The 15,732-nt window shown below is 48.7% G+C and overlaps 1 protein-coding gene across 1 annotated transcript in view; it reads right to left on the reverse strand.

Moving 5' to 3' along the window:
* Window positions 1-15,496, reverse strand: part of LOC115125796 (neurobeachin-like) — a gene marked incomplete at its 5' end in the record, with an annotated part of 97,424 nt that extends 81,928 nt beyond the window's left edge. The window contains 24 exons of the mRNA XM_065016637.1: window positions 5,600-5,706; window positions 6,109-6,134; window positions 6,256-6,281; window positions 6,490-6,513; window positions 6,607-6,635; window positions 6,757-6,811; window positions 6,919-6,975; window positions 7,087-7,112; window positions 7,239-7,296; window positions 7,427-7,500; window positions 7,654-7,712; window positions 7,852-7,869; window positions 12,256-12,309; window positions 12,637-12,662; window positions 12,943-12,968; window positions 13,203-13,232; window positions 13,359-13,384; window positions 13,481-13,553; window positions 13,673-13,728; window positions 14,576-14,631; window positions 14,863-14,922; window positions 15,061-15,135; window positions 15,318-15,353; window positions 15,461-15,496. Coding sequence (XP_064872709.1) covers window positions 5,600-5,706; window positions 6,109-6,134; window positions 6,256-6,281; window positions 6,490-6,513; window positions 6,607-6,635; window positions 6,757-6,811; window positions 6,919-6,975; window positions 7,087-7,112; window positions 7,239-7,296; window positions 7,427-7,500; window positions 7,654-7,712; window positions 7,852-7,869; window positions 12,256-12,309; window positions 12,637-12,662; window positions 12,943-12,968; window positions 13,203-13,232; window positions 13,359-13,384; window positions 13,481-13,553; window positions 13,673-13,728; window positions 14,576-14,631; window positions 14,863-14,922; window positions 15,061-15,135; window positions 15,318-15,353; window positions 15,461-15,496 — 1,113 coding nt within the window. The remainder of the gene's footprint in view (window positions 1-5,599; window positions 5,707-6,108; window positions 6,135-6,255; window positions 6,282-6,489; window positions 6,514-6,606; window positions 6,636-6,756; window positions 6,812-6,918; window positions 6,976-7,086; window positions 7,113-7,238; window positions 7,297-7,426; window positions 7,501-7,653; window positions 7,713-7,851; window positions 7,870-12,255; window positions 12,310-12,636; window positions 12,663-12,942; window positions 12,969-13,202; window positions 13,233-13,358; window positions 13,385-13,480; window positions 13,554-13,672; window positions 13,729-14,575; window positions 14,632-14,862; window positions 14,923-15,060; window positions 15,136-15,317; window positions 15,354-15,460) is intronic.
* Window positions 15,497-15,732: the final 236 nt, after the last annotated feature.

Genomic DNA, 15,732 nt, shown 5'->3' on the forward strand with positions numbered 1-15,732 from the left:
TGGTTGGATAATATAGTAAAAGACAGTAGAGAGAGAGGACATGGGTGGATAATATAGTAAAAGACAGTAGAGAGAGAGGACATGGTTGGATAATATAGTAAAAGACAGTAGAGAGAGAGGACATGGTTGGATAATATAGTAAAAGACAGTAGAGAGAGAGGACATGGTTGGATAATATAGTAAAGACAGTAGAGGACATGGTTGGATAATATAGTAAAGACAGACATGGTTGGATAATATAGTAAAAGACAGTAGAGAGAGAGGACATGGTTGGATAATATAGTAAAAGACAGTAGAGAGGACATGGTTGGATATTATAGTAAATGACAGTAGAGAGGACATGGTTGGATAATATAGTAAAAGACAGTAGAGAGGACATGGTTGGATATTATAGTAAAAGACAGTAGAGAGGACATGGTTGGATAATATAGTAAAAGACAGTAGAGAGGACATGGTTGGATATTATAGTAAAAGACAGTAGAGAGGACATGGTTGGATAATATAGTAAAAGACAGTAGAGAGAGAGAGGACATGGTTGGATAATACAGTAAAAGTATGTTCATGCATTTCATGAATCATTGTGCCTGTTTGGAAGAGACAAACGGTGGCGAAGCGCACGAAAATCACATTTGGAAAATTGCCGATTCATCCTCATTGACACCGCAGCAGACACAACAGTTCACGCTGTCAAAAAGGGCGGGTCTGTAACCAGACACCCATCTGATAGCACTTTAGAACTGTCGATCAAAAAACAGCCCTCATCATTCTATGTTACTCTAGGTTCATTGTACCAGTCTATGTTACTCTAGAAGGTTCATTGTACCAGTCTATGTTACTCTAGAAGGTTCATTGTACCAGTCTATGTTACTCTAGAAGGTTCATAATGACAGTATGTTGTTATCATTGTTTCTGTAAACTTGGTGAGGAAGAAGAAGTGCGAACAACTTGGTAACACTTCCTATCAATATCCTCTTCATAATGCATTATAACATTTACATTTACATTTAAGTCAAGCACACTATAATGAATACATACATAATGCATTATAGTTCAGAGAGAGAGAGAGGGAAGGAAAGAGAGAGAGGAGAGACAGAACTATGACAACATAACCAACAAAACCGGGTCACAACTCCTGCAGCTCTGTTGCATGCTGGGTATGTACATAGTCAATGGTAGGCTTTGAGGGGACTCCTATGGTAGATACAGCTACAGCTCATCTCTTGGCAGTAGTACTGTAGACTACTTTATCACTGACCTCAACCCAGAGTCTCTCAGAGCGTTCACAGTCAGCCCACTGACACCCCTATCAGATCACAGCAAAATCACAGTCTACCTGAACAGAGCAATACTCAATCATGAGGAAATGCTATAGATGGAAGGAAAGTAGTGTGGAAATCTACCCAAAAAATATTAGGCAACAACAAATTCAATCCCTTTTAGAACATTTCCTGGGTAAAACGTTCCACTGTAATAGTGAAGGTGTAAACTTGGCAGCAGAAAGACTAAACAGTATATTGGAGCTCTCAGCTTCCCTATAAAAACGAAACAGTATATCTCAGCTTCCCTATAAAAACGAAACAGTATATCTCAGCTTCCCTATAAAAACTAAACAGTATATCTCAGCTTCCCTACAAAAACTAAACAGTATATCTCAGCTTCCCTATAAAAACTAAACAGTATATCTCAGCTTCCCTATAAAAACTAAAAGGTATATTGGAGCTCTCAGCTTCCCTATAAAAACTAGCCATTTCAAGCAGTCAATCTCAGAAAATGAACAACAATGACATATGGTTTGATGAAGAATGCAAAAACCTAAGAAAGAAATTGAGAAACCTGTCCAACTGGATGATTTGAAAAGTCATAGTCATTCGATCAATAATATAATAATACTATTAGCAAAAATGTTTATTTTCAATTTATAATCTGTAGAAACTATGAGAATAGAGGGTTCAGAAAAGTTTGAAAGATATGGCAAATAGAAATCAAACGGAAGGACATCAGTAATAGATGGTTGAGGAGTAGAGGAAGGACATCAGTAATAGATGGTTGAGGTAGAGGAAGGACATCAGTAATAGATGGTTGAGGGGTAGAGGGAAGGACATCAGTAATAGATGGTTGAGGAGTAGAGGAAGGACATCAGTAATAGATGGTTGAGGGTAGAGGAAGGACATCAGTAATAGATGGGTGAGGGTAGAGGAAGGACATCAGTAATAGATGGGAGAGGGTAGAGGAAGGACATCAGTAATAGATGGGAGAGGGTAGAGGAAGGACATCAGTAATAGATGGTTGAGGGTAGAGGAAGGACATCAGTAATAGATGGGTGAGGTTGAGGTTAGAGGAAGGACATCAGTAATAGATGGGAGAGGTTGAGGGTAGAGGAAGGTCATCAGTAATAGATGGGAGAGGTTGAGGGTAGAGGAAGGACATCAGTAATAGATGGGAGAGGTTGATGAAGGACATCAGTAATAGATGGTTGAGGGTAGAGGAAGGACATCAGTAATAGATGGGAGAGGTTGAGGGTAGAGGAAGGACATCAGTAATATATGGGAGATGTTGAGGGTAGAGGAAGGTCATCAGTAATAGATGGGAGAGGTTGATGAAGGACATCAGTAATAGATGGTTGAGGGTAGAGGAAGGACATCAGTAATAGAGGTTGAGGGTAGAGGAAGGACATCAGTAATAGATGGGAGAGGTTGAGGGTAGAGGAAGGACATCAGTAATAGATGGTTGAGGGTAGAGGAAGGACATCAGTAATAGAGGTTGAGGTAGAGGAAGGACATCAGTAATAGAGGTTGAGGGGTAAGAGGAAGGACATCAGTAATAGATGGGAGAGGTTGAGGAAGGAAGGACATCAGTAATAGATGGTTGAGGGTAGAGGAAGGACATCAGTAATAGAGGTTGAGGGTAGAGGAAGGACATCAGTAACAGATGGTTGAGGTAGATGAAGGACATCAGTAATAGATGGTTGAGGGGTAGAGAAGGACATCAGTAATAGATGGGAGAGGTTGAGGGTAGAGGAAGGACATCAGTCATAGATGAGAGGTTGAGGTAGAGGAAGGACATCAGTAATAGATGGTTGAGGGTAGAGGAAGGACATCAGTAATAGATGGTTGAGGTTAGAGGAAGGACATCAGTAATAGATGGTTGAGGGTAGAGGGAAGGACATCAGTAATAGATGGTTGAGGGTAGAGGAAGGACATCAATAATAGATGGTTGAGGGTAGAGGAAGGACATCAGTAATAGATGGTTGAGGTAGAGGAAGGGACATCAGTAATAGATGGTTGAGGGTAGAGGAAGGACATCAGTAATAGATGGTTGAGGGTAGAGGAAGGACATCAGTAATAGATGGTTGAGGGTAAAGGAAGGACATCAGTAATAGATGGTTGAGGTGAAGAGGAAGGACATCAGTAATAGATGGTTGAGGAAGGACATCAGTAATAGATGGTTGAGGGTAGAGGAAGGACATCAGTAGTAGATGGGAGAGGTTGAGGTAGAGGAAGGACATCAGTAATAGATGGGAGAGGTAGAGGAAGGACATCAGTAATAGATGGTTGAGGGTAGGGAAGGACATCAGTAATAGATGGTTGAGGGCAGAGGAAGGACATCAGTAATAGATGGGAGGTTGAGGGTAGAGGAAGGACATCAGTAATAGATGGTTGAGGGTAGAGGAAGGACATCAGTAATAGATGGTTGAGGGTAGAAGAAGGACATCAGTAATATGGTTGAGGGTAGAGGAAGGACATCAGTAATAGATGGTTGAGGGTAGAAAAAAGGACATCAGTAATAGATGGTTGAGGTAGAGAAGGACATCAGTAATAGATGGGAGAGGTTGAGGGTAGAGGAAGGACATCAGTAATAGATGGTTGAGGGTAGAGAAGGACATCAGTAATAGATGGGAGAGGTTGAGGGTAGGGAAGGACATCAGTAATAGATGGTTGAGGCTAGAGGAAGGACATCAGTAATAGATGGTTGAGGGTAGAGGAAGGACATCAGTAATAGATGCTTGAGGGTAGAGGAAGGACATCAGTATTAGATGGTTGAGGGTAGAGGAAGAACATCAGTTATAGAGGGGAGAGGTTGAATGTAGAGGAAGGACATCAGTAATAGATGGGGAGAGGTTGAGGATAGAGGAAGGACATCAGTAATAGATGGTTGAGGGTAGAGGAAGGACATCAGTAATAGATGGGGAGAGGTTGAGGGTAGAGGAAGGACATCAGTAATAGATGGGGGAGGGTAGAGGAAGGACATCAGTAATAGATGGTTGAGGGTAGAGGAAGGACATCAGTAATAGATGGTTGAGGATAGAGGAAGGATATCAGTAATAGATGGTTGAGGGTAGAGGAAGGACATCAGTAATAGATGGGAGAGGGGGTAGAGGGAAGGACATCAGTAATAGATGGTTGAGGTAGGGAAGGACATCAGTAATAGATGGTTGAGGGTAGAGGAAGAACATCAGTAATAGATGGTTGAGGGTAGAGGAAGGACATCAGTAATAGATGGTTGAGGGTACTGGAAGGACATCAGTAATAGATGGGAGAGGTTGAGGGTAGAGGAAGGACATCAGTAATAGATGGTTGAGGGTAGAGGAAGAACATCAGTAATAGATGGGAGAGGTTGAGGGTAGAGGAAGGACATCAGTAATAGATGGGAGAGGTTGAGGTAGAGGAAGAACATCAGTAATAGATGGTTGAGGGTAGAGGAGGACATCAGTAATAGATGGGAGAGGTTGAGGTAGAGGAAGGACATCAGTAATAGATGGGAGAGGTTGATGAAGGACATCTTTAAAAACTAACAAATAGAACTATTGTAAAATAGATTGTGTTCATAAAATGTATATAGTATGTAGATGCTTTGCCCATCTTAATCTTTTATTTTTATTGGCCAGTCTGAGATATGGCTTTTTCTTTGCAACTCTGCCTGGAAGGCCAGAATCCCAGAGTCGTCTCTTCACTGTTGACGTTGAGACAGGTGTTTTGCGGAGTACTATTTAATGAAGCTGCCAGTTGAGGACTTGTGGTACCTTTTTCAGAAACTAGACAGAGATAGAGACAGACAGAGTGAGAGAGAGAGAGAGAGAGAGAGAGAGACAGAAACAGAGACAGAACAAGACAGAGAGAGAGACAGAGAGAGAGAGACAGAAACAGAGGAAAAGCAAAACAGAAAGAGAGAAAAAGACAGAGAGACAGAGAGAGCGAGAGACAGAGAGAGAGACATAGACAGATCAGAGAGAGAGAGAGATAGAGAGACAGAGACAGAGCGAGAGAGGAAGAGAGAGAGAGAGAGAGAGAGAGAGAGACAGATACAGAGAGAGACAGAAAGGGAGAGAGAGACAGATACAGAAAGAGACAGAGAGAGACAGATACAGAAAGAGACAGAGACAGAGAGACAGATACAGAGAGAGAGATACAGAGAGAGACAGATACAGAGAGACAGAGACAGAGACAGAGAGACAGATACAGAGAGAGAGAGACAGAGACAGAGAGACGGATACAGAGAGAGAGATACAGAGAGAGACAGAGACAGAGAGAGAGAGAGAGATACAGAGAGAGAGAGACAGAGACAGAGACAGAGACAGATAGAGGAGTAAAGGAGTACATACCTGAGAACAGAGCAGCATCACCAGCTCTACTACTGAAGTACTGGACTTCATACACACCAGACCTGCAGAGAGACACAGGAAGATCAGGAGACCTACAGAGAACAGACCTACAGAGAGACACAGGAAGGGTAGGAAACCTACAGAAGACTTTTGGAAATGTGAGAGACCACAAGAGAGACACAGGAAGGGAGTGGGAGGCCTGCAGAGAGACACAGGAAGGGTAGGAGACCTACAGAGAGACACAGGAAGGGTAGGAGACCTACAGAAGACATGAAGGGTAGGAGACCTACAGAGAGACACATGAAGTGTAGGAGACCTACAGAGAGACACAGATAGAATGGGAACTACAGAGACACAGGAAGGATGGAGACCTACAGAGAGACACAGGAAGATCAGGAGACATACAGAGAGACAGACCTACAGAGACACAGGAAGGGTAGGAGACCTACAGAGAGACACAGGAAGGGTAGAGACCTACAGAGAGACACAGGAAGGAGTAGGAGACCTACAGAGAGACACAGGAATGGTAGGAGACCTACAGAGAGACACGAGACAGTAGGAGACCTACAAAGAGACACAGGAAGGGTAGGAGCCTACAGAGAGACACAGGAAGTGTGGATACCTACAGAGAGACACAGGAAGGGTAGGAGACCTACAGAGAGACACGGGAAGGGTTGGAGACCTACAGAGACACGGGAAGGGTAGGAGACCTACAGAGAAAACTGGGAAGGGTAGAGATTACAGAGAGACACATGAAGGGTAGGAGCCTTGCAGAGACACAGGAAGGGTAGGAGACCTACAGAGAGACACAGGAAGTGTAGGATACCTACAGAGAGACACAGGAAGGGTAGGAGACCTACAGAGAGACACAGGAAGGGTAGGAGACCTACAGAGACATGGGAAGGGTAGGAGACCTACAGAGACACAGGAAGGAGTAGGAGTCTTACAGAGAGACACAGGAAGGGTAGGAGACCCACAGAGAGACACAGGAAGGGTAGGAGACCTACAGAGAGACACAGGAAGGAGGGTAGGAGACCTAAAAGAGACACAGGAAGGGTAGGGAGACCTAAAGAGAACACAGGAAGGGTGAGGAGACTCCAGAGACACAGGAAGGGTAGGAGACCTACAGAGAGACACAGGAAGTGTAGGATACCTACAGAGAGACACAGGAAGGTAGGAACCTACAGAGAGACACAGGAAGGAGTAGTAGACCTACAGAAGAGACACAGGAAGGGTAGCAGACCTACAGAGAACTAGGAAGGGTGGAGACCAACAGAGAGACACAGGAAGGGTGAAGACCAACAGAGAGACAGACCTACCAGAGATACATATGAAGCGTAGGAGACCACAGAGAGACACAGGAAGGATGGGGAGACCTACAGAGAGACACAGGAAGGTAGGAGACCTAGACACAGGAAGGAGTAGGAGACCTACAGGACACATGAAGGGTAGGAGACCTACAGAGAGACACATGAATGGTAGGAGACCCACAGAGACACAGAGATGAGGAGACCTACAGAGAGACACAGGAGGTAGGGAGACCCACAGAGAGACACAGGAAGGGTAGGAGACCTACAGAGGAGACTGGAAGGGTAGGGAGACCAACAGAGAGAGACACAGGAAGGGTGGAGAGACCTACAGAGAGACACAGGGAAGGGATAGAGACCTACAGAGATACACATGAAGGGTAAGGAGACCTACAGAACACAGGAAGGGACAGACCTACAGAGAGACACAATGAAGGAGATAGGAGAGCAACAGAGAGACACATGAAGGGTACAGACCTACAGAGAAACAGGAAGGTAGGAGACCTACAGAGAGACAGACCTGAAGGGTAGGAGGCACAGAGAAGACCAGGAAGGGTAGGAGACCTACAGAGAGACACAGGAAGGGTAGGAGACCTACAGAGACACATGAAGGGTAGGAGACGTACAGAGAGACACAGGAAGGGTAGGAGACCTACAGAGAGACACAGGAAGAGTAGGAGACCTACAGAGAGACACAGGAAGGGTAGGAGACCTCACAGAGAGACACAGGAAGGGTAGGAGACCTACAAGAGACACACAGGAAGGGTAGGAGACCACCACAGAGAGACACATGAAGGGTTGGAGACCTACAGAGAGACACAGGAAGGGTTGGAGACCTGAGACACAGGAAGGGTCCTACAGAGAGACACAGAGAGAGGGAAGGGTGACAGACCTACAGAGAAGACCTGCAGGAAGGGTAGGAGACCTACAGAGAGAGAGACCCACATGAGAAGGGTTGGAGACCTACAGAGAGACACAGGAAGGGTAGAGACCTACAGAGAGACACAGGAAGGGTAGGAGACCTACAGAGAGATACACAGGAAGGGTAGGAGACCTACAGAGAGACAAGGGAAGGGTGAGAGGAGACCTACAGAGAGACACAGGAAGGGCAGGAGACCTACAGAGAGAGACAGACCTACAGAGAAGGGTAGGAGACCTACAGAGAGACAGACCTACAGAGAGACACAGGAAGGGTAGGGAGACCTACAGAGAGACACACAGGAAGGGTAGGAGACCTACAGAGAGACACAGAAGGGTAGGAGACCTACAGAGAGACACAGGAAGGGTAGGAGACCTACAGAGACAGGAAGGGTAGGAGACCTACAGAGACACAGAAGAGAGACACAGGAAGGGGTAGGGAGACCAACAGAGAGACACAGGAAGGGTAGGAGACCAACAGAGAGACACAGGAAGGGTAGGAGACCTACAGAGAGACACAGGAAGGGTAGGAGACCTACAGAGAGAGAGACACAGGAAGGGAAGGGTAGACCTACAGAGAGACACAGACTGGTTGAGAGACACATGAAGGGTAGCGAGACTAACAGGAGACCCACAGAGAGACACAGGAAGGGTAGGAGACCTACAGAGAGACACATGAAGGGTAGGAGACCTACAGAGAGACACAGGAAGGGGTAGGAGACCTACAGAGAGACACAGGAAGGGTAGGAGACCTACAGAGAGAGACACAGGAAGGTAGGAGACCTACAGAGAGACACAGGAAGGGTAGGAGACCTACAGAGAGACACAGGAAGGGCAGGAGACCTACAGAGAGACACAGGAAGGGTAGGAGACCTACAAGAGAGACACATGGAAGGGTAGAGAGACACAGGAGAGGAGACCAACAGAGAGACACAGGAAGGGTAGGAGACCTACAGAGAGACAGAAGGGAGGAGACCTACAGGAAGGGAAGGTAGGAGACCTACAGAGAGACACAGGAAGGGTAGGAGACCTACAGAGAGAGACACATGAAGGGTAGGAGACCTACAGAGAGACACAGGAAGGGTAGGAGACCCAACAGAGAGACACAGGAAGGGTAGGAGACCTACAGAGAGACACAGGAAGGGTAGGAGACAGAGAGAGACTACAGAGAGACACAGGAAGGGTAGGAGACCTACAGAGAGACACAGGAAGGGTAGGAGACCTACAGAGAGACACGGGAAGGGTAGGAGACCTACAGAGAGACACAGGAAGGGTAGGGAGACCTACAGAGACACATGACCTACAGGAAGGGTAGGAGACCTACAGAGAGACACAGGAAGGGTAGGAGACCACACAGAGACACAGGAAGGGTACAACAGAGAGACACAGGAAGGGTAGGAGACCTACAGAGAGACACAGGAAGGGTAGGAGACCTACAGAGAGACACAGGAAGGGTAGGAGACCTACAGAGAGACACAGGAAGGGTAGGAGACCTACAGAGACACAGGAAGGGTAGGAGACCTACAGAGAGAGACAGACCTACAGAGAAGGAAGGGTAGGAGACCCACAGAGAGACACAGGAAGGGTAGGGACCTACAGAGAGACACAGGAAGGGTAGGAGACCTACAGAGAGACACAGGAAGGTAGGAGACCTACAGAGAGACACAGGAAGGGTAGGAGACCTACAGAGAGACACAGGAAGGGTAGGAGACCTACAGAGAGACACAGGAAGGGTAGGAGACCTACAGAAGAGACACAGGAAGGGTAGGAGACCTACAGAGAGACACAGGAAGGGTAGGAGACCTACAGAGAGACAGACACAGAGAGAACGGGAAGGGTAGGAGACCTACAGAGAGACACAGGAAGGGTAGGGGACCTACAGAGAGACACAGGAAGAAGCAGGGAGACCTACAGAGAGACACAGGAAGGGTAGGAGACCTACAGAGAGACACAGGAAGGGTCAGGAGACCTACAGAGAGACAGGAAGGGTAGGAGACCTACAGAGAGACACAGGAAGGGTAGGAGACCTACAGAGAGAGACAGACCTACAGAGACACGGGAAGGGTAGGAGACCTACAGACCTACAGAGAGACACAGGAAGGGTAGGAGACCAACAGAGAGACAGACACAGGAAGGAAGGGTAGGAGACCAACAGAGAGACACAGGAAGGGTAGGAGACCTACAGAGAGACACAGGAAGGGTAGGAGACCTACAGAGAGACACAGGAAGGGTAGGAGACCTACAGAGAGACACAGGAAGGGTAGGAGACCTAGAGACACAGGAGAAGGTCAGGACCTACAGAGAGAGACAGGGAAGGGGTAGGAGTCCTATAGAGAGACACAGGAAGGGGTAGGAGACCTACAGAGAGACACAGGAAGGGTAGGAGACCTACAGAGAGACACAGACCTACAGAGAGACAAGGAAGGGTAGGAGACCAACAGACAGACCTACAGAGATACATATGACACACACAGGAAGGGTAGGAGACCTACAGAGAGACACGGGAAGGGTAGGAGACCAACAGAGAGAGACACAGGAAGGGTAGGAGACCTACAGAGAGACACAGGAAGGGTAGGAGACCTACAGAGAGACACAGGAAGAGTAGGAGACCTATAGAGAGAGACACAGGAAGGGTAGGAGACCTATATAGAGACACAGGAAGGGTCGGAGACCTATATAGAGACACAGGAAGGGTAGGAGACCTACAGAGAGACACAGGAAGGGTAGGAGACCTACAGAGAGAGACAGACCTACAGAGAGACACGGGAAGGGTAGGAGTCCTACAGAGAGAGACAGACCTACAGAGAGACACAGGAAGGGTAGGAGACCAACAGAGAGAGACAGACCTACAGAGAGACACATGAAGGGTAGGAGACCTACAGAGAGACACAGGAAGGGTAGGAGACCTACAGAGAGACACAGGAAGGGTAGGAGACCCTACAGAGAGACACAGGAAGGGTAGGAGACCTACAGAGAGACACAGGAAGGGTAGGAGACCTACAGAGAGACACCTAGGAAGGGAAGGAGACTACCTACAGAGACCTACAGAGACACAGGAAGGGTAGGAGACCTACAGAGAGACACAGGAAGGGTAGGAGACCTACAGAGAGAGACAGACCTACAGAGAGACACAGGAAGGGTAGGAGACCTACAGAGAGACACAGGAAGGGTAGGAGACCTACAGAGAGACACAGGAAGGGGGAGACCTACAGGAGACCAGGAAGGGTAGGAGACCTACAGAGAGACACAGGAAGGGTAGGAGACCTACAGAGAGACACATGAAGGTAGGAGACCTACAGGAACACACATGAATGGTAGGAGACCCACAGAGAGACACAGGAATGGGGAGACCTACAGAGACCTACAGAGAGACACAGGAAGGGTAGGAGACCTACAGAGAGACACAGGAAGGGTAGGAGACCTACAGAGAGAGACAGGAAGGGCAGGAGACCTACAGAGAGACAGGAAGGGTAGGAGACCGGGAAGGGTAGGAGACCTACAGAGAGACACATGAAGGGTAGGAGACCTACAGAGACACGGGAAGGGTAGGAGACCTACAGGAAGGAAGAGGAGACCCACAGAGAGACACAGGAAGGGTAGGAGACCTACAGAGACACAGGAAGGGTAGGAGACCTACAGAGGACACAGGAAGGGTAGGAGACCTACAGAGAGACACAGGAAGGGTAGGAGACCTACAGAGAGACACAGGAAGGGTAGGAGACCTACAGAGAGACACAGGAAGGGTAGGAGACCACAGAGAGACACATGAAGGGTAGGAGACCTACAGGAAGAGAGACACAGGAAGGAAGGGTAGGAGACCTACAGAGAGACACAGGAAGGGTAGGGGACCTACAGAGAGACACATGAAGGGTAGGAGACCTACAGAGAGACACAGGAAGGGTAGGAGACCTACAGAGAGAAGACAGACCTACAGAGAGACACGGGAAGGGTAGGAGACCTACAGAGAGATACAGGAAGGGTAGAGAGACACAGGAAGGGTAGGAGACTACAGAGAGAGACAGACCTACAGAGAGACACAGGAAGGGTAGGAGACCTACAGAGAGACACAGGAAGGGGGTAGGAGACCAGACCTAGAGAGAGACACAGGAAGGGTAGGAGACCTACAGAGAGACACAGGAAGGGTAGGAGACCTACAGAGAGACACAGGAAGAGTAGGGTGGAGACCTACAGAGAGAGACACAGGAAGGGTAGGAGACCTACAGAGAGACACAGGAAGGGTCGGAGACCTATATAGAGACACAGGAAGGGTAGGAGACCTATACAGAGAGACACAGGAAGGGTAGGAGACCTACAGAGACACAGAGACAGACCTACAGAGAGACACGGGAAGGAAGTAGGAGTCCTACAGAGAGACAGACCTACAGAGAGACACAGGAAGGGTAGGAGACCAACAGAGAGAGACAGACCTACAGAGAACACATGAAGGGTAGGAGACCTACAGAGAGACACAGGAAGGTAGGAGACCTACAGAGAGACAGGAAAGACACAGGAAAGGGTAGGAGACCTACAGAGACACAGGAAGGGTAGGAGAGAGACACAGGAAGGGTAGGAGACCTACAGAGAGAGACAGACCTAGGAGACAGGAAGGGTAGGAGACCTACAGAGAGACACAGGAAGGGTAGGAGACCTACAGAGAGAGACAGACACATGAACGGGAAGGGTAGGAGACCTACAGAGAGACACAGAAGGTAGGAGACCTACAGAGAGACACAGGAAGGGTAGGAGACCTACAGAGAGACACAGGAAGGGTAGGAGACCTACAGAGAGACACAGGAAGGGTAGGAGACCTACAGAGAGACACAGGAAGGGTAGGAGACCTACAGAGAGACACATGAAGGGTAGGAGACCTACAGAGATACACATGAATGGTAGGAGACCCACAGAGAGACACAGGAATGGTAGGAGACCTACAGAGAGACACAGGAGGGGTAGGAGACCAACAGAGAGAGACACAGGAAGGGTAGGAGACCTACAGAGAGACACAGGAAGGGTAGGAGCCCTACAGAGAGAGACACGGGAAGGGTAGGAGACCTACAGAGAGAGACACGGGAAGGGTAGCAGACCTACAGAGAGACACGGGAAGGGTAGGAGACCTACAGAGATACACATGAAGGGTAGGAGACCTACAGAGAGACACAGGAAGGGTAGGAGACCTACAGAGAGACACAGGAAGGGTAGGAGACCTACAGAGAGACACAGGAAGGGTAGGAGACCTACAGAGAGACACAGGAAGGGTAGGAGACCTACAGAGAGACACAGGAAGGGTAGGAGACCTACAGAGAGACAAGGAGGAAGGGAAGGAGACCTACAGAGAGACACACATGAAGGGTAGCAGACCTACAGAGAGACAGACAGACCTACAGAGATACACATGAAGGGTAGGAGACCTACAGAGAGACACAGGAAGGGTAGGAGACCTACACAGAGACACAGGAAGGGTAGGAGACCCACAGAGAGACACAGGAAGGGTAGGAGACCTACAGAGAGACACGCAGGAAGGGTAGGAGACCTACAGAGAGACACAGGAAGGGTAGGAGACCTACAGAGAGACACAGGAAGGGTAGAGACCTACAGAGACACATGAAGACCTACAGAGGAGACCTACAGAGAGACACAGGAAGGGTAGGAGACCCACAGAGACAGAGAGACACAGAGGAAGGAAGTAGGAGACCTACAGAGACACATGAGACACAGGAAGGGCAGGAGACCTACAGAGAGACACAGGAAGGGTAGGAGACCTACAGAGAGAGACCAACAGGAAGGGAAGGAGACCTACAGAGAGAGACACAGGAAGGGTAGGGAGACCTACAGAGAGGGACAGACCTACAGAGAGACACAGGGAAGGGTAGGAGTCCTACAGAGAGAGACGGGAAGGGTGGAGACCTACAGAGAGACACAAGGAAGGGTAGGAGACCAACAGAGACACAGAGACAGACCTACAGAGAGACACAGGAAGGGTAGGAGACCTACAGAGAGACACAGGAAGGTAGGAGACCAACAGAGAGAGAGACACAGGAAGGAAGGTAGGAGACCTACAGAGAGACACAGGAAGGAAGTAGGAGACCTACAGAGAGAGACACAGGAAGAGTAGGAGACCTATAGAGAGAGACACAGGAAGGGTAGGAGACCTATATAGAGACACAGGAAGGGTCGGAGACCTATAAAGAGACACAGGAAGGGTAGGAGACCTACAGAGAGACACAGGAAGGGTAGGAGACCTACAGAGAGACAGACCTACAGAGAGACACGGGAAGGGTAGGAGTCCTACAGAGAGAGACAGACCTACAGAGAGACACAGGAAGGGTAGGAGACCAACAGAGAGAGACAGACCTACAGAGGTACACATGAAGGGTAGGAGACCTACAGAGAGACACAGGAAGGGTAGGAGACCTACAGAGAGACACAGGAAGGGTAGGAGACCTACAGAGAGACCTATATAGAGAAGAAGGGTCAGAACCTATAGAGACACAGGAAGGAGACCTACAGAGAGACACAGGAAGGGTAGGAGACCTACAGAGAGACACAGGAAGGGTAGGAGACCTACAGAGAGAGACAGACCTACAGAGAGACACAGGAAGGGTAGGAGACCTACAGAGAGACACAGGAAGGGTAGGAGACCTACAGAGAGAGACAGACCTACAGAGAGACATGGGAAGGGTAGGAGACCTACAGAGAGACACATGAAGGGTAGGAGACCTACAGAGAGACACAGGAAGGGTAGGATACCTACAGAGAGACACGGGAAGGGTAGGAGTCCCACAGAGAGACACAGGAAGGGTAGGAGACCTACAGAGACACACAGGAAGGGTAGGAGACCTACAGAGAGACACAGGAAGGGTATGAGACCTACAGAGAGACACAGGAAGGGTAGGAGACTCTACAGAGAGACACATGAAGGGCAGGGAGACCTACAGAGAGAGACAGACCTACAGAGAGAGACACAGGAAGGGGACCCATACAGAGACACATGAATGGTAGGAGACCTACAGAGAGACACATGAAGGGTAGGAGACCTACAGAGAGACACAGGAAGGAGTAGGAGACCACAGAGAGACACAGGAAGGGAAGGTAGGAGACCTACAGAGAGAGACACAGGAAGGGTGGGGACCTGGAGACATGGAAGGGTAGGAGACCTACAGAGAGACACATGGAGAGGGAGACACAAGAAGGGTAGGAGACCTACAGAGAGAGACACAGAAGGGTAGGGAGTCCTACAGAGAGACACAGGAAGGGCAGGAGACCTGGGACAGAGAGACAGGAAGGGTAGGAAGGGTAGGTCCTACAGGAGACCTACAGAGAGACACAGGAAGGGCAGGGAGACCAACAGAGAGACACAGAGACAGGGGGGTAGGAGACCACAGGAAGGGTACAGAGAGAGACACAGGAAGGGCAGGAGACCTACAGAGAGACAGGAAGGGACCTACAGAGAGACACAGGAATGGTACAGAGAGACACAGGAGGGGTAGACCTACAGAGACCAACAGAGAGACACAGGAAGGGTAGACTACCTACAGAGACCCACAGAGAAGGGAAGGGCAGGAGACCTACAGAGAGGAGACACAGGAAGGAAGTAGCAGACCTACAGGAAGAGACACGGGAAGGGTAGGAGACCTACAGAGATACACACGAAGGGACAGGAAGGGTAGGAGACCTACACAGAGACACAGGAAGGGTAGGAGACCTACAGAGACACAGGAAGGGTAGGAGACCTACAGGAGAGACACAGGAAGGGTAGGAGACAGACCTACAGAGAGACACGCAGGAAGGGTGGGAGACCTACAGAGAGATACAGGAAGGGTAGGAGACCTACAGAGAGACACAGGAAGGGTAGGAGACCTACAGAGACACACATGAAGGGTAGGAGACCTACAGAGAGAGACAGACCTA

Source organism: Oncorhynchus nerka, unplaced genomic scaffold (genome assembly GCF_034236695.1).
Source record: "Oncorhynchus nerka isolate Pitt River unplaced genomic scaffold, Oner_Uvic_2.0 unplaced_scaffold_938, whole genome shotgun sequence".
NCBI classification, from domain to species: Eukaryota; Metazoa; Chordata; class Actinopteri; order Salmoniformes; family Salmonidae; genus Oncorhynchus; species Oncorhynchus nerka.